Here is an 18,818-nt window from a genome sequence, read left to right as displayed (position 1 = left end):
GAATGGGTACAACATTCGCTAATTTCCAATCTTCTGGGACTACTCCTGTTAACAATGATTGGTTAAATAAATCAGTTAATGGTTTTGCTAGTACACCACTAAGTTCTTTTAATAACTTTGTATTGCATCAAGCCCCATCGACTTATTTGTCTTTACTTTTGACAGTTGTCAATCAGCTAGACCTTTATCCTCTTCTACATACATTCTTTCTTTTGTTTTTAATCTAATTAATCCTTGTTTTACTTTCCTTTTCCCATTTATGTATCTAAAAAATGTTTTATCCCCCTTTATGGACTGTGCTATTTTCTCTTCTGTGTGTGCTTTGGAAGCTCTTATCACTTGCTTAGCCTCTTTCTGCCTAATCTTATAGATCTGTCTGTCTTCCTCACTTTGTTTTTTTTTTTATAATTACTAAATGCTAACTTTTTAGTTTTTTTTACTATTTTGGCCACATCTGCGGAGGACGGTTTCTTAAATTTTTTGCTTTTGCTTTTACTGACGAGCCTAATGCAATTTTCTGTTGCCTTAGCAGTGCAAATTTGAAGTAATCCCATTTCTCCTGGACTCCATTTAAACTGCTGCAGTCTGACAAGGACTCCTTTACGCATATTCTAATTTTAGAAAAGTCTGTTTTTCTAAAGTCTAAAACTTTTGTATTTGTGTGGTGTAACTCAGTCACTGTTCTTATATTAAACCACACTGACTGACCATCACTGGATCCTAAACTTTCAACTACAGTAATATCTGATACCAAATCTCCATTTGTTAACACTAAATCTAGTATGGCCTCCTTACGAGTTGGTTCTGCAACAAGTTGTTTTAGAGACAATCCCAGTAGGGAGTTTAGAATAAGTGTGCTCCTGGCACAAGCAGCTATTTTGGATTTCCATTTAACATCAGGAAGATTAAAGTCACCCATGATGATAACTTCCCCCTACATTGTCATTTTAGCTATTTCCTCAACTAGTAGATTATCTAACTCTTCTATTTGTCCAAGGGGCCTGTAAATCACATCTACACGAGTTACTGTGTGATTACCAAATTCTAACGTAACCCAAACGGACTCTATGTTCACCTCACTAACTTTTATTAGGCTAGATTTTATCCTATCCTTCACATACAGGACCACCCCTCCCCCTTTCTTGCCTTCTCTGTCTTTTCTATATAAAGAGTACCCTGGTATTGCTATATCCCAGTCATTTTTCTCATTATACCATGTCTCAGTAACAGCGACTAAATCTACATTCTCAGTTGCCATTATTGCCACAAGTTCATGGATCTTATTCCCTAAACTGCGAGCATTTCTAGACATGACTCTAAGATTATAATTTTTTAACACACTTGCTACAGGCACTTTCTGTCCTTGTTTTGGGGGGCAATTGGATTGAGGTTTTATCACCCATTTGCCCCTCCCTCCCCCTCCGAGTTTAAATACATCCTAGCAAAACCTCTGAACTGCTCACTGAGAACATTTGTTCCGTTTTGAGTTTATTTCCATTCCAAACAGTGCTACCATGAAATATAAAGCCAAATCCTTTCTCCCGACACCATTCACCAAGCCACAAGTTAAAGTCCCTAATACGCATCCGCCTGAACTTCAGAAAATGACAGTGTGGAAGCAACCTGCCGTATCTCATTGGCAAAAACGTTTAAGTAAAAAAAAAAAAAATACCACCCCCCTTTACCCAGTCTAAATAAAAATTAACCCCTTCCCTGCAAGTTGATCACTGCCTACAGTGATCAAAATACAGATCACAGTATTACCGTATATACTCGAGTATAAGCCGACCCGAATATAAGCCGAGGCCCCTAATTTTACCCCAAAAAACTGGGAAAACTTATTGACTCGAGTATAAAACTAGGGTGGGAAAAGCAGCAGCTACTGGTAAATTTCTAAATAAAATTAGATCCTAAAAAAAAATATATTAATTGAATATTTATTTACAGTGTGTGTATAATGAATGCAGTGTGTGTATAATGAATGCAGTGTGTGTATAATGAATGCAGCGTGTGTGTATGAGTGCAGCATGTGTGTGTGTGTATGACTGCAGTGTGTGTGTGTGTATGAGTGCAGTGTGTGTGTGTATATGAGTGCAGTGTGTGTGTGTGTGTGTGTTGCAGTGGTGGGGGGGTGGACAATTTTATTATTTTATTTATTATTATTTTTTATTATTTTAATATATTTTTTTCATTATTATTTATTCTTATTATTTTTTATTTAATTATTATTTTTATTTTCGTCCCCCCTCCCTGCTTGATACATGGCAGGGAGGGGGGCTCCTTCCCTGGTGGTCCAGCATTGGCAGTTCAGTGGGGGGGGGGGGGGGGAGGGGGCTGGCAGAGATCTTACTTACCCGTCCTGCAGCTCCTGTCAGCTCCCTCCTCCTCCGCGCCGTCATTTCAGCTCTTCTGTCAGCTCACACTGTAAGTCTCGCGAGAGCCGCGGCTTGTTTTTACTCTGGTTTGTAAAACTAAATCTCATATTGTTTTTACTCTGGTTTGTAAAACTAAATCTCAGATGAAGTATGATGGAGTCCTATAATTTTGTTAATCTTTTATTCAGTTCCAGGTTCAAGCTGTTTCAGTTATTTCCTCTTCATCTCTGTGCTAAAGTTCATTTCAATTGATGGGTAGAGCCTGCTGTAGAGAACCTGAACCTGAACAGAACCTGGCTTACTCACCAAACACCAGATTTCATCTGAATTCCAACCACATTGGCAATTTGCTGATTTACTAAAACGAAATGTGGTCATGATTCAGTCAGTCCGACTGATTCTGTAACATGTGTTCTGAAAATCAGTGATTTTCACATCTAAATGATTTTCAGACGCCCTGGGCCCAGTAATTCCTGGGGGGGCCCAAGGTAGCTGCCCCATGGCCCTTGCTGCCCTCAACAATCTCTTTTTATCGCACATGGATTCATCATTGCAGCAGAGTGCCCACACACCAAAGAGGTCTATTGGGTGGCCCATGCACTTAGTGCCACCCAGTGGGCATGTGTCAGCAGGGGCCCAGTTGGGTGCTGTGGCCCTTTAACAGTGCAACCAGTGTCTGCATATCGGTATGTAGTCAGTGTGTGTATCTGTGAATCTGCATTTGTGTCATTGTGTGTATCTGTGTGTATGTGTGCCAGTGTGTATATCTGTGTTTTTGCATGTGTTGTGTGTGTGTGTGTGTGTGTGTATCTGTGTCTGTGTATCACACTGTGTGTGGCAGTATATGTGCATTCATATCCACATTCAAATGCCAACACTACACACAAATACACCAGTGCATTGAAACCTCAACATTAATTATATACTTGCATTCAAAAGCCAACACCACATACAAACGCATTTCTACATTCACACAGACAAACAAAATCATGCTTACACTCAAACACACAAACGTTGCTCAATGCTACATACAAACCTGCAAGCATGGGAAAATGGTAGTGCCCCAGCTGTCAAAGCATTGTTGGAGTTGCATGATAGATAGGGATATAACTTTTGCCCACCCTTGCAGTAGAAGGGCCCAAAAATGTATTGCACCATGGCCCTTTCTACCTTAGTTCTACCACTGCATTGGAATGGAGGACATGATTGCATGCCAGGGAGTGGGTGGGGACGACAGCAGGGTTTTATGTATAAGATCTCTGAGAGTAGAAATCTTTGATATGTTGACAAGGAAAACAATAAAATAATGCTTTTCACCAGAAAGTTTAAGGCTTCTGTTTACTTAGGGTGACCTTAAGACAGCTTAAGCATCTTGGGAATGTTGCATAAAATTTAGGGTGCAAGGGTTAGACTTCACAGAGCAGGTTCTACGGAGTTTAAAGATTTATTTTTTATTTCTCTCTTGGTGCAGGAAATACCATACGGTCTGGATCTTATACTGGTTGGGATAATGTCATTCATGTATAAGCATTTAGATCTTCTAGGCCAATTTATTAGGACATATCACAAAATGTTTGTGATGTTAAATTACTTAAAGTTTCTTATGTCCTGTTTTATTTTTATATTGGAAGGTTTGGAAGAGGTCTGGAGCCTGGTTTTACAAAGGTCTACCCAAATACATCTTACCATTGAAAGTACCAAATAAAACTAAAGAGCTGTATGGAAGATCTGCTCATCCTGAGCCTCCAATACACGATCCAAGGAGCAGTGCACCTATTCGAACTTATACTTGGGCTAAAGGCAAAGGTCAGTAATGGCTTTTCAAACGTGCCAGTTAAAAGTTTACACTCTTTCCCATTTTTATTGTTTATGTCGGTTCATGCTATTGATATATTACATTGTTGAATTATACAGGGAGTGCAGAATTATTGGGCAAGTTGTATTTTTGAGGATTAATTTTATTATTGAACAACAACCATGTTCTCAATGAACCCAAAAAACTCATTAATATCAAAGCTGAATATTTTTGGAAGTAGTTTTTAGTTTGTTTTTAGTTATAGCTATTTTAGGGGGGATATCTGTGTGTGCAGGTGACTATTACTGTGCATAATTATTAGGCAACTTAACAAAAAACAAATATATACCCATTTCAATTATTTATTTTTACCAGTGAAACCAATATAACATCTCAACATTCACAAATATACATTTCTGACATTCAAAAACAAAACAAAAACAAATCAGTGACCAATATAGCCACCTTTCTTTACAAGGACACTCAAAAGCCTGCCATCCATGGATTCTGTCAGTGTTTTGATCTGTTCACCATCAACATTGCGTGCAGAAGCAACCACAGCCTCCCAGACACTGTCCAGAGAGGTGTACTGTTTTCCCTCCTTGTAAATCTCACATTTGATGATGGACCACAGGTTCTCAATGGGGTTCAGATCAGGTGAACAAGGAGGCCATGTCATTAGATTTTCTTCTTTTATACCCTTTCTTGCCAGCCACGCTGTGGAGTACTTGGACGCGTGTGATGGAGCATTGTCCTGCATGAAAATCATGTTTTTTCTTGAAGGATGCAGACTTCTTCCTGTACCACTGCTTGAAGAAGGTGTCTTCCAGAAACTGGCAGTAGGACTGGGAGTTGAGCTTGACTCCATCCTCAACCCGAAAAGGCCCCACAAGCTCATCTTTGATGATACCAGCCCAAACCAGTACTCCACCTCCACCTTGCTGGCGTCTGAGTCGGACTGGAGCTCTCTGCCCTTTACCAATCCAGCCACGGGCCCATCCATCTGGCCCATCAAGACTCACTCTCATTTCATCAGTCCATAAAACCTTAGAAAAATCAGTCTTGAGATATTTCTTGATATTTCTTGTGTGTCTTGTTCAGTGGTGGTCGTCTTTCAGCCTTTCTTACCTTGGCCATGTCTCTGAGTATTGCACACCTTGTGCTTTTGGGCACTCCAGTGATGTTGCAGCTCTGAAATATGGCCAAACTGGTGGCAAGTGGCATCTTGGCAGCTGCACGCTTGACTTTTCTCAGTTCATGGGCAGTTATTTTGCGCCTTGGTTTTTCCACACGCTTCTTGCGACCCTGTTGACTATTTTGAATGAAACGCTTGATTGTTCGATGATCATGCTTCAGAAGCTTTGCAATTTTGCAAGATATCTCACTATTTTTGACTTTTCTGAGCCTGTCAAGTCCTTCTTTTGACCCATTTTGCCAAAGGAAAGGAAGTTGCCTAATAATTATGCACACCTGATATAGGGTGTTGATCTCATTAGACCACACCCCTTCTCATTGCAGAGATGCACATCACCTAATATGCTTAATTGGTAGTAGGCTTTCGAGCCTATACAGCTTGGAGTAAGACAACATGCATAAAGAGGATGATGTGGTCAAAATACTCATTTGCCTAATAATTCTGCACTCCCTGTAAAGAGATAATGAAAGCTAGACTTGTGCATTAGGATTTGCCAAATTGCATAATGAAAAAAGAACTAAAAACAAAAAAATAGTTCCTAGAGCAGTGATGGCGAACCTATGGCACAGGTGGCACGTCGGGCCCTCTCTGTGGGCACGCGTCCATAGGTTTGCCATCACTGCAGAGTAGACGCCTGCCTGCCCGAAACGGCAGGCACCAACTCTGCTTCCGTGTCGGGGGGATCGGAAGCAGGGGGGAGGGATCGAGGAAGCAGCTCTCCTGTCCTCCCGCAAGCAGTGTGGAGCGTTGCCGCACGTTACCATGGCAACGCTCCACACAGCATCGCGCGGGAGGACAGGAGGGCTGCAGGACCTGTCCTGCATACCACCACCGGACCACCAGGGATGGCTGTGTCCCCCCCCCCTGATTTAATAAATATTTAATATGTTAAAAAAAAAATTGTAATGCATCTTCAACCCCTACCCCCAGCACCCCTACCAACAGCACCCCTACCCTCCCTACCCACAGCACCCCTACCCCCCCTACTCACAGCACCCCTACCCACAGCACCCCTACCCCCGCACCCCTACCCCCCCTACACTCAGCACCCCTACCCCTCCTACACACAGCACCCCTACCCCCCCCACACCCACAGCACCCCTACCCCCCACACCCACAGCACCCCTACCCCCCACACCCACATCACCCCTACCCCCCCCACACCCACAGCACCCTTACCCCCCACACCCACAGCACCCCTACCCCCCCCCACACACAGCACCCCTACCCCCCCGCACACACAGCACCCCTACCCCCCACACACACACAGCACCCTTTCCCCCAAACACACACAGCACCCTACCCCCCCACACACAGCACCCTACCCCCCACACACAGCACCCCAACCCCCCCACACACAGCATTACACACAGACACATACACTGCACCCCTCAATGCAGTATATGTGTGTGTGTGTTCAGCAGTCTTTATGTATTCAGCAGTGTGTGTGTGTGTGTGTGTGCGTGCGTACTCAGCAGATTGCGTGTGTACTCAGCAGACTGCGTGCGTACTCAGCAGACTGCGTGCGTACTCAGCAGACTGCGTGCGTGTACTCAGCAGACTGCGTGCGTGTACTCAGCAGACTGGGTGCGTGTATTCAGCAGACTGCGTGCGTGTATTCCGCAGACTGTGTACTCAGCAGTGTGTGTGTATTTAGCAGTCTGTCTGTGTCTCGGTGTGTGTGTATGTATTAAGCAGTTGGTGTGTGAATGTGTTCAGCAGTCTGTGTATGTATTGCATTTGTTGGAGATACTAATAAATATAAGCTTAATTTATATAATTATTTAAAAATTTTATAATTTAACTCTCTGTTGTGTTCTTCTTTTAAAATAAAAGTTAACTGTACGAGTAGTTTTTTCCAAACGTAAACCTCAGTATTCAGGTTTAATTGCCATGTTGGCACTTTGAGGGGAAAAAAGTTGGCATGTATTGCGGTTTGGGCACTCAGGCTCAAAAAGGTTCGCCATCACTGCCCTAGAGGATAATACAGTTGTCTAATTAACCACCCTTCAATATGAGAACATCAAAAAACAAAGAAAATGGTGGATGTGCAGGATGATTAAAAATATTATTTTTTATATATCTATTAAAAGATCACTATTGCCAATAGTAATATTAAATAGTCCCTATTGGAAAGAGAAAGATAATTAGAAAAAATAGAAACAATGATAAGTTAATGTTTATAATAATCCCTATGTGTAATACCCCATAATAGTCACCAGGGGTCATAATCATAGGACAACTCCAACATACAGCCTATATGCTATTGCCTGATTACTGTATCCAATTAAGTGTTGTTTACAGGTGTATTACCCACAATTGAACTCTGGGGGTTCTAGTGCCCACATTATATAATTACAATTTGAGGGTAACTGACACCAAATTGCACACAATAAATAAAGTAAAGGCTGGAAACCTAAACTAGTGCTGGCTAACAGGCTGAGTATAACACAGTGAATGCAGTGGTGCACTTGTGTGTACTATTTGAATGCAGGGGTGTGTGTTTTTATGTAGTGTTGGCTTTTAAATGCACGTGTGCTTTTATGTGTAGAGTTGGTGTTTGTATATAATTTTAGCATTTTAATAAAGAGGTGTATTTGTATGTAATGTTTGTAATCGTATGCAGAGGTGTATTTGGATGTAGTGTTGTCTTTTAAATGCCGATGAACATTTGTGTGCAGTATTGGTGTGAGTGAAGGGTGTGTTTGTATACAATTTTGGAGTTTGAATTCAGGGGTGTGTTTGTATATAATGATTGTGTTTGCAGCGGTGTGTTTGATTGCCTGGATGTATGCACATACATACTAACACAGATATACCTACACATTGACACGCAGATACACACATAAACACACTGATACATGCGCACACCTGGACACACGCACAAACACACTGACATATACGCACACTAGCACATACACACACACTCAGATACACACTTTGACACACAAATACACACGCTTTGATACAGATACTGGTGCACACACACAGATACATACACTGACACATCCACACACAGAGATACACACTTTGACACAGATACAACACACACACAGACACACAGGAACACATGTAGGGGTTTATTTGTGTGCAGTGATAGCGTTGGAATGCTAGGATGAATGCATTAAAAATATGTATAAATAAATAAGATGGCGCATATAACTCAATAGGTTATGCAGTTTTTGATAAATTTGCAGCAACCAACATAAACCCTGGTAATTAGGTTATCAAATGTCAAACACAAAATACGGAAAGTGCTGGTGCGCAAGCTTTTAAACATCACCCTTGGTGTGAAAACCACAATCTCTCAAAGTGATATTGTAAATCTTATCACTCCAGTGCACAGAGGGTGTATAAACTAACAAAGAGTGTATGCATACTCAGAGGACTGGTGAGCGGACTCTGGACGTTTTTACATTTCTGCATATGTTTTTATAGAGTTGGAATAAAGCTGTTTTACTTACCTGCTGTTCGTACCACAAGAGTGTGCTTGGGATCCCACAAGCTCCAGGGGCTGATCCTCCCAAGGCGCTTGGGCTTGGAGTGTGGCTCTGACCACTCCTGACTTGTGAGTGTTACATCCAGAAGAATTATTCTTTATTTATTTGTATAAGTCTTAATGATATTGCACTAGCAGTGTGGTGTATGTTATTTTTTTTTTTGTCTCCCTTTTAGAGTTTCTATATGGACTTGCATTGATTTGCAAGTATTTATCTTTTTGATATATATTTTCACATTGCAGTTTGTGGTATTGCACTCTTTGTTAGTTTATACACCCTCTGTGCACTGGAGTGATAAGATTTACAATATCACTTTGAGAGATTGTGGTTTTCACACCAAGGGTGATTTTTTTAAAGCTTGCGCACCAGCACTTTCCGTATTTTGTGTTAGGATGAATGCATTGCCACACGCATAGATACACACACATACTGACATATACACACACACATACACACGCTCAAAAACTCACACACACACACGCAGGTACACATACACATTGACACACAAGTACACATACACAGAGACAGGTATACATCCACACAGATATACATACACACAGATGTACAGACACACAGATAGACATAAATAGCCAGATACACACACTGACACACACAGCCAGATAAACACAGACACAGCCAGATACACACACACATACACACAGTCAGATACACACACATAGCCAAATGCACTGACTCAGACTCATGCACACATACCGTATTTATTCGACTATAACGCGCACACGTGTATAACGCGCACCCCTAATTTTCGATTAAAAATCGGTATACAATTTTGTACCGATTTTTAATCTAAAATTAGGGTTGCTCGTTATACTTGAATAAATATTAGCCCAGCAGAAGAGGGAGTGGGTGCTCCGATAATACCTCCCAGGACCGCCAGGCAGCAAGCGTTTACTCACCTCCCTGCAGCTCCTCCAGCTCCCCAGTGTAAATCTCGCGAGACCCGCGGCCGTCAGAGCTGGCCGCGGGTCTCGCGAGATTTACACTGGGGAGCTGGAGGAGCTGCAGGGAGGTGAGTAAACGCTTGCTGCCCGCCACCCCAGGACCGCCGGGCTTGTAACGAGCCCGGCGGTCCTGGGAGGTATTATCGGAGCACCCACTCCCTCCCTCTTCTGCTGGGCTAATATTTATTCGAGTATAACGCGCACCCCTAATTTTAGATTAAAAATCGGTACAAAATGTTGCGCGTTATACTCGAATAAATACGGTATATCAATTTATATCATATTTTAGCCACTCTCCTGTCACCTTACCTTTTGGGTACAGAAGGGTGGCCTCCCTTGGGTCCAGTGGGAGCTGGATATCCAATGCTGATGGGAGTCTGACTTCCTTAGTCCCTCTCCTCCTGTGTATGCCTCCACCACCTCCCCCTCCTCCCCAGCGGCGCTCTGTTGAGTGGGAGGAAGTGATCTCACCTCACTTCCTCCCAGCAGGCAACATGACAGGGGCCCAGTCCGGAGCATTCTTAAAGGGCCAGGGGCCTCTGATTACATCAGTTGCTGCAGCCCACCAGGTTTGTTCGCCGGCAGGGGGCCTATGGGGCAGCTGCTTTGGGCCCCCCAGGGCCTGGGACAGATTCCCTGTTTCACCCCATTTAAAGACAGCCCTGCACATAAGGGAAAGAAAATAGAACACTCACTTGTTAAATTTCACCCGCTACACCGGGATCATCAGCAGTGCTGAACAGCGTTTCCACAACAAAGTCTTTAAATAGCCTGCCTTCCACACGATAAGACGCTGAGGCGTTCATGCGATCGCGTATTGTCAGATGGTACTTCAAAATTACAGAGGTGTACGTTTAACTGATCTAAATAGATTAAAGTATCAGGTAAACCACATATAGTTCACAGAGATAGAAAAGTGGATCACAAAAAAGCATACTCTATACCAGTGGTAGTCAACCTTTTTTTACCTACCGCCCACTAATGCAACTTTTTGGTTGAAAAAATTTCCTTACCGCCCACCAGTTTTCGCGCAAATGCAGAATATTTTTTAGAAAGGAGGGTGTTTTACAAAAAATAAATGTACGTACATTTATCTTTTTATTTCTACTTAATGCAGGTTTATAAGGTTTTTAACTTTATAAAGTTTAATGAGAAAACAATAAAGTAAATTGAAATTACCTTTACTAGTGATTAATGAGATCCTTGAGGTTGATGCTGCGAGACTAAATATTTGATTTCTGGTTCGATTTTCGTAAGGAACAAACGAAGGTCTCTTTCAGTGATATTCAGACGACTTCTCTGTTTGCGCATAATATGATTTCTCATATTATCTCTCTATGATTTTTCTTGTGCGTCAGCTCATCTCCTCTCCCTCCTCAATTCCCCTCCCCACCTTTTTTTCCCCCCTTTTTTCTATTTTTTAACCTTCCTTGTAGCAATGCCCAGTAGGAAGGCTGAGCTAGGTAGCCCACTTACTATATAGTCCACTATAACAGACAGACACACGTACAAGACACACATACAGACACACGTACAAGACACACATACAGACACACATACATACACACACACGATACACACACGACACATACACACACACACGACACATACACACACACACGACACATACATACACACACACGACACATACACACGACATACATACACACACACACACAACACACATACAGATACACATACAGACACAAATACAGACACATAGATACACAAATACAGACACATAGATACACACACGACACATACATACACACACACGACACATACATACACGACACATACAGACACACACGACACATACAGACACACACGACACACACACACGACACACATACATACACACACACATACATACACACACGACACATACATACACACGACACATACAGACACACACGACACATACAGACACACACAACACATACAGACACACACGACACACACACACGTACATACACACACGACACATACATACACACACACACGACACATACATACACACACACACAACACACATACAGACACAAACACACACGACACATACAGACACAAACACACACGACACATACACACACACATACATACACACACATACATACATACACACACACACACACAAGACACACACGACACATACAGGAACACAGACAGACACACATACACACAAGACACATACATACAGACACACACAAGACACACATACCAACAGACAGTCACACATACATACACACACACAAGACACACATATATACAGACACACAAGACATACATACAAAGACACACACACACACATTATATTTAAGTCACCCTCCTGTTTCCTACCTTTTAGATTCAGGAGGGTGACTTTCCCTGGGGTCCAGTGGTGGCTCAGGTGGATGGGAGTCAGAGTTCCCACTCTGACTCCCTGGTCTTCCTCCCGCGCGGCTCTCAGGGTTAGCTGGGAGGAGTGATGTGCAGTCACTTCCTCCCAGCTCTGCGATGTCATCACAGGGGGCCCGGTCGCGCTGTTAAAGCGCCCAGCGCTGACCGGGCCCCCTTACAATCCACATCCATCGGGTGGCCCTGACAGCATGGGCCACCCGATGGACCCCTCCATATGCGGCCCCGGCGGTTTGCCGCGCGGGCCGGAGCCGCAATTTGTCACGGCGGTACCCAGTCGCAGGGGTACCGCCGGCTCGCACCCGCCCGTCCGCCAAAACCTGGAAATCCCTACCGCCCACCTGAAATCCTAAAACGCCCACTAGTGGGCGGTAGGGACCAGGTTGACGACCCATGCTCTATACTATCAAAACTGTCACAGTGATCTTTGGAACCGTACCTAAATTACACAAATTGCAAAATTCCCATCTATGCATCAAATCAAATACAAATAGCACACTGACCGCAGTCCACTCTTTCAAAAACTTGGGTATGTTGTTACACCCCAATCTATCGTTTGGCCTCCACATAGAAAAGCTTTATCCAAAACTAGGTGCCCTGTACAGAAACAAATCCCGCCTAATCCCTACACTAAAGGAAAAGATTGTACAGCAAATGCTGATGCCAATCATTGATTATGGGGATGTAGGATATGCACCTGCACCGCAAACCCAACTTAATACATTGTATAACTCGTTCTGCTGCTTTGTGCTACAATGTAAATACATCACCCACCATTGTGACATGCTAAAAGAACTAAACTGGCTGTCGCTGGAATCCAGACGCACCCTTCATCTTTCCAGCCTTGTGTTTAAGAGCTTTTCTGGGAAGCACCCACCCTCCCCGGCTGTTCCCACCTCCTATAACCTTTCGATCCAGTACCAGCGCTTTATTTAGTCTACCTCAATACAGAAAGAAAGCGCCTCGATCCTCCTTTTCCTACAGAGAACCACGATTATGGAACGACCTCACGCACACTTAAAAGCCTAAAGTCTTTTAAGAGATCCCTCTCTACATATCTCAAAACAGAATGCACCTGTAATAGTTGATTATATATTTGTTACCTGTTCTATGTTAAATTTTGTACATATTGTGTATTAATATTGTTTTTGTATTTTATTGTACCCTATTGCATCAATGCAATGTTTTGTGGACCCAGGACATACTTGAAACTGAGAGAAATCTCAATGTATCCTTCCTGGTAAAATATTTTATAAATAAATATATGTTATACTAAGGTATCAGTACAAGTGGCTCTGCTAATTGAAGGCAATGTTTATCCTCAATTATCATCTTCAATGGGCGAGTATTAAACAGTAAGTCACCAATAAGATACCTGGGGTGTACCTTAAAATGGAATTAGCACTGTGCATCATCTTACAGAGCCAACCGTCAAACTGAAAACAGAATATTTTCTTCTTAGCTTTGTGATAGTTACTGATTATTTGCAGCCATGGATGTATCAGCATGGGCGAAGAAGTTGAAAGATGCAGTGAGACATTTGTAGGCATGATACTTTGGAGGGTAAATAACTATCTTGCTTGTAAAATGCCCAATCTTTTAATTGTCGAGAAAATAGCTGGACAAAATAAAATCAGCCAGTGTCACCTGTTCCAAATAAAAAATAAAGTGAAGACAATATGGAATGTAATAGTGATAATTATTATGGTTCAGGCTATTTTAAACTACACTTAGATGCTGAACATAAGTAAAACGTGCATGTATATGTATATATATGTTAACCCTAAAAAATCTAGAAGGTATGTATACAGAAAAGGTGTTTTCTCATTCAGATAATATTCTCTAAAACACGTATGTAACAATCATAATTTATAATACATATATTAAAAATTAAGGGCAGTCAGCATAATCCATTGTAGTAACCATACGGTAATTAGACAACAAAAAGTATATAGGAATACACGTTATGATTTTTCAAGTAAAAAAACTAGCCCAAAAAGCAGGAGTGAGATAATGCCTAGTCAAGATAAAATAGCATCAAAATACAGAATAGGAAGTAGATCATAATCAGTATGAATCAATGCATCTCTTTGGGGAGCATTTAGCAGCCCCATGCACAGTTCTGGACTAGGAAGCACCTCTAGTGGTTGTCTGAGGGACTGCCTTTAGAGGTGTTGCTAGACAGCAATGTAAACACTGCCTTTTCACTGAAAAGGCAGCATTTACATTGAAAAACCAGCATAGACACCATGTATGTACATAGTGGGCATTGGATAGCATTCCCCTCATCCCCCCATAAAACCATAACTTACCCCTTCAAATAACAACAGACAACTTCTTGGGAAAAACAGGCCACAGCATTTATTAACATAACTAAATACTATATAACTCCTTAAACGTATAACATAATAATAAATTAATAAATTAACATAAACACTTTTCATACAGTCATACAGTAATCAAGAAACCGTCCTTGCCAATCTAACTTCCCCAAGGCTCCCACCTCCCCCCCTCGGCATAATAAAACATCTTGCTTTTCAGGGCTCCCCACCAGCCGGTTTTCCGCTCGGTGGGGCCCAACCATAATGCTCCCCACCGGTCGACACGTCCAACCTGGTACCTCCTCCAGGTTCACCATAAGAGACAGGGGGAGGATGAGACCCGGCCATTATCCCCCTTTTAATCTAATCTACCATCCCTTATTTGGCAAGGACATGCCCCCGCCTCGCTGTGACAACTTCCCGGGCCCAAAGCAGCAAAGGGAGGGTGGGCGGGAAACTTGTTGCTGGCCCGGCTCCTAAGTGGAACTGAGGTCAGTCTGCTTTGTCACCACCCACTTCCTCACATATCACACTCCCACACGTAGCACATAGCCAATCATGCATCATCCATCCCACACTCATACATGTGCCCCTGTTCGCTAAGCTGTGCACTCTCCCTGGGGCCTGAACCACCGTTTTACGCTGTAGTGATTCTAGTGACTATAGTGTCATTTTAAATGTTCAATTGGGCTTTCCAGAATCCAGGAAAAATATTTGCATACTTCATTTTTTGAGACAAAACAGAATTTAATTTTGATATATTGACTGTCATTTGCAAAGATTTAATTATTCTACTAATGGCTTTTGTGCAGCTGTTGTTTTAGGGCACAAATTAAATGGAAGTTACCACTGTGCATAGCGATAACTCTCTCATTTTAATGTAGATCATCTGCCAGGATGAAACTAGACATAGAATAATTACTGAGAAACTAACACTACCTATTTAGCCATCTGGTAGGAGACCAGAATAACATTGGTAAAATAAGCATTTGTTTCTGCCAGTATTTAACATCATTGGAGTGTTGATGCACATTACATTTCACGCTATACAATTAGTAATGCTAAAGGTTCACATTAGTAATATTGTGACTCTTACCTAAATATACTGTTTGTTTTAGCCTGTGATAAATGATCATGTTATTGGCACATGTAGGTATGTTGCCTGTTGGCAATTGCAGATTTATTTTCCTATTGGTTTATGTTAGAAATGGATATAAACAAATTGTTCTCTTTTAAGGTAGTTTGAAAACAGGGAACAAAAAAAATCTCAAAAGGATAATAACATGATTGATCAGCGTGCGTGCAGTATGTGTGCAGAAATTAGTTCCTGGTTCAGGTCAATTCATCATTCAAGGTTATAGTGAGTATTATAGGTGTATCAGCGCTTTACAGCAGTTATTGCCAACTCAGGCCTCAAGGCACACCATTGGTCCAGGTTTTTTCAGTATCTCAATAGGGACAGAAATTTGAAATACCCAAATCCTTGACTGTCCGTGTGCCTTGACTGAGTTTGGAACAATGAATGTATTGTGTACACATTTTAACCCCTTAAGGACCAAACTTCTGGAATAAAATGGAATAATGACGTGTCACACACGTCATGTGTCCTTAAGGGGTTAAATAGACCGTAATTGATAGACTCAAACCCTCAAGGACCATTGTGTGATTAAATCCTTTCGTTTCTAGGTAAAATTATTCCTAATATTTTGCTGAAAACACCCTCTGTGCTTTCATTTTTCTTCTTGAAACCTTCAAAGCTTACAGTCATGCTTTGCTCATCAGCAAATGAGCATGAAAGTGTTTAATCTCAGGCATATAATGAAGTGCTTGTGTGTGTTACAGGCTATTTCCTGTCAGGGTCTTTATGAATTTAATGTACCGTATATACTCGAGTATAAGCCGACCCGAATATAAGCCGAGGCCCCTAATTTTACCCCAAAAAACTGGGAAAACGTATTGACTCGAGTATAAGACTAGGGTGGGAAATGCAGCAGCTACTGGTAAATTTCTAAATAAAATTAGATCCTAAAAAAATGATATTAATTGAATATTTATTTACAGTGTGTGTATATAATGAGTGCAGTGTGTGTGTATGAGTGCAGTTTGTGTACATGAGTGCAGTGTGTATGAATGCAGTGTGTGTGTTGCAGAGCTTTGGTGGGGGGTGGGCATTTTTATTATTATTTTTTTAAACATTATTTTAATTAAAAAATCTTATTATTATTATTTTTAAAATATTATTTTATTTTATTATTTTATTTTATTATTATTATTATTTTTCGTCCCCCCCCTCCCTGCTTGATACATGGCAGGGAGGGGGCTCTCACTCCCTGGTGGTCCAGTGGCATTGGCAGTACAGTGGAGGGGGGCTGACAGGAAGCACTTACCTCTCCTGCAGCTCCTGTCAGCCCCCTTCTCTTCCGCGCCGGTCCGTGCAGCTCCCTCTGCCAGCTCACACTGTAAGTCTCACGAGAGCCGCACTATGACCCCGCGGCTCTCGCGATACTTACACTGGGAGCTGACAGAGGTGCTGACCGGACCGGAGGAGGAGGGAGCTGACAGGAGCTGCAGGAAAGGTAAGTAAATGCTTCCTGACAGCCCCCCTCCTACACAACCCCCAGTCTGTATTATGGCAATGTAAAAAACTCGACTTATACTCGAGTATATACGGTACATACAAATCCTTCTCTTATAATACAAGGCCTTACAAATATACTTCATTCAGGCTGACTAAACAAAATCCCTTCTATTGGCTTTTTATTTACGTTTGCATGTATTAGCACTAGCAATACACAAATGTACAAAAAAAACACATTGTAACGGGAAAATGTGTATTATTTATTTTAATATAACTTTTTTTAAATAAAACTTTTCTCATGTTTTTCAGATGGCCTGATTTTTCCTTCTTTCTGATAATGTTGACATTAGTTAATTTTGAGTAGTCCTGTTAGATACCACTTAGCAAATCTGGTTATATTGGTAGGAGAGGTGTGGTGATCTACTTCCCTTATTTTTTCCAGAAAACTTTAGTTTATTTTTTTTTTGTGTGTTTTTTTTTGCCATTGAGTCTTAAAGCTTGTTTAGATACTATTAACAAATTAAACAGGAAATCAAGACGAACGTTTGAAGTCTTAAACTGTTATCAATATTTATTTGACAATCATTGCGTTAAATTTAAAAATCTGACAGACCAGTTGCTGACATTTTACTTTTAATTGCCAGTGCTAATTACAATTGATTAGATGCATTCATTACCTCAAGTGGCATTACATTACAAATGTCTTGATCATCTAGAATAATTAAAGGAATTAAATATTGAAGGGGGAGTGCTTAAATTGCTAATGTTGACTATAGTGCCCAACAATAATGATGGCTTTATTTTTCATTGCAAGGGCCTTCTAGGCATACTAAACAAACTTTGCTGGGCATCCAGTTTATTGGTGGGAAGAATTAAACCATGGGAAACAAGCTATGGTTGCTTTATTATTTTATTGTATGTTTGTGCAATAAAACTAATATATACCGAGGAGCATAAATCATATAATCAACAATTCTGCTATTGTGCCCTAGCCAGCATCCCATCCTTCCCACATTTCTTGAGGTGCAGATTAATAAAGTAAGTCTGTAAAAAAAACAAATGTATTTAAAGGGACACTCCAAAGCTCTAAAACACTTCAGCGTGAAGAGTGTGGCCTCTTTTATTGATTTTACAAAAAAATGCAAATTTAAATAGAAATTGGCACCTGTATTAATGTAACCCTTGTAAACGCTTCAGACAAGAAATCTGCAGCTTTTGAAGGTTGGTTTCAGATGTTTCCCAATGAAAAAGGCATAATTACATTTTCTTTGGTGGTATATCTACTAAACAATGAGTTTCCCTTTAAAGGGACATTATAGTCATCAAAACACAAGTTTTTGTGTATAGATCAGGCCTATGACGATTCACTGCTCAATTCACTGCCATTCAAGAGTTAAATCACTTTTGTTTCTGTTTATGCAGCCCTAGCTACATCTCCCCTGACTGTGACTGACACAGCCTGCATGAAAACAAATTGGTTTCATTTTCAATTAGATGTAATTTACTTTAGTTTCTAGATAAAAAATGTTTAAACGTTAAACCCTTAGTGACCAGACCGCTTTTCAATTTTCTTACCAGGGCTGGTTTTACTTTTCTGCGGTGCTTGTGTTTCGCTGTAATTTTCCTCTTACTCATCTACTGTACTCACACATATTATATACCGTTTTTCTAAAGACACCATTATTTTCATCATAT

The 18,818-nt window shown here is 41.3% G+C and overlaps 1 protein-coding gene across 8 annotated transcripts in view; it reads left to right on the top strand.

The window, feature by feature from the left end:
• RPH3AL (rabphilin 3A like (without C2 domains)) overlaps positions 1-18,818 on the top strand; it is a 320,103-nt gene that overhangs the window by 208,484 nt on the left and 92,801 nt on the right. For all 8 annotated transcript variants that reach the window (XM_063457029.1, XM_063457012.1, XM_063457059.1 and 5 more), the window contains exon 6: positions 4,007-4,181. In XM_063457029.1, coding sequence (XP_063313099.1) covers positions 4,007-4,181 — 175 coding nt within the window. The remainder of the gene's footprint in view (positions 1-4,006; positions 4,182-18,818) is intronic.

Source organism: Pelobates fuscus, chromosome 1 (assembly GCF_036172605.1).
Source record: "Pelobates fuscus isolate aPelFus1 chromosome 1, aPelFus1.pri, whole genome shotgun sequence".
NCBI classification, from domain to species: Eukaryota; Metazoa; Chordata; class Amphibia; order Anura; family Pelobatidae; genus Pelobates; species Pelobates fuscus.
Note: the sequence above shows the minus strand (reverse complement) of the source record. Positions and strands in the feature narration are given on the sequence as shown.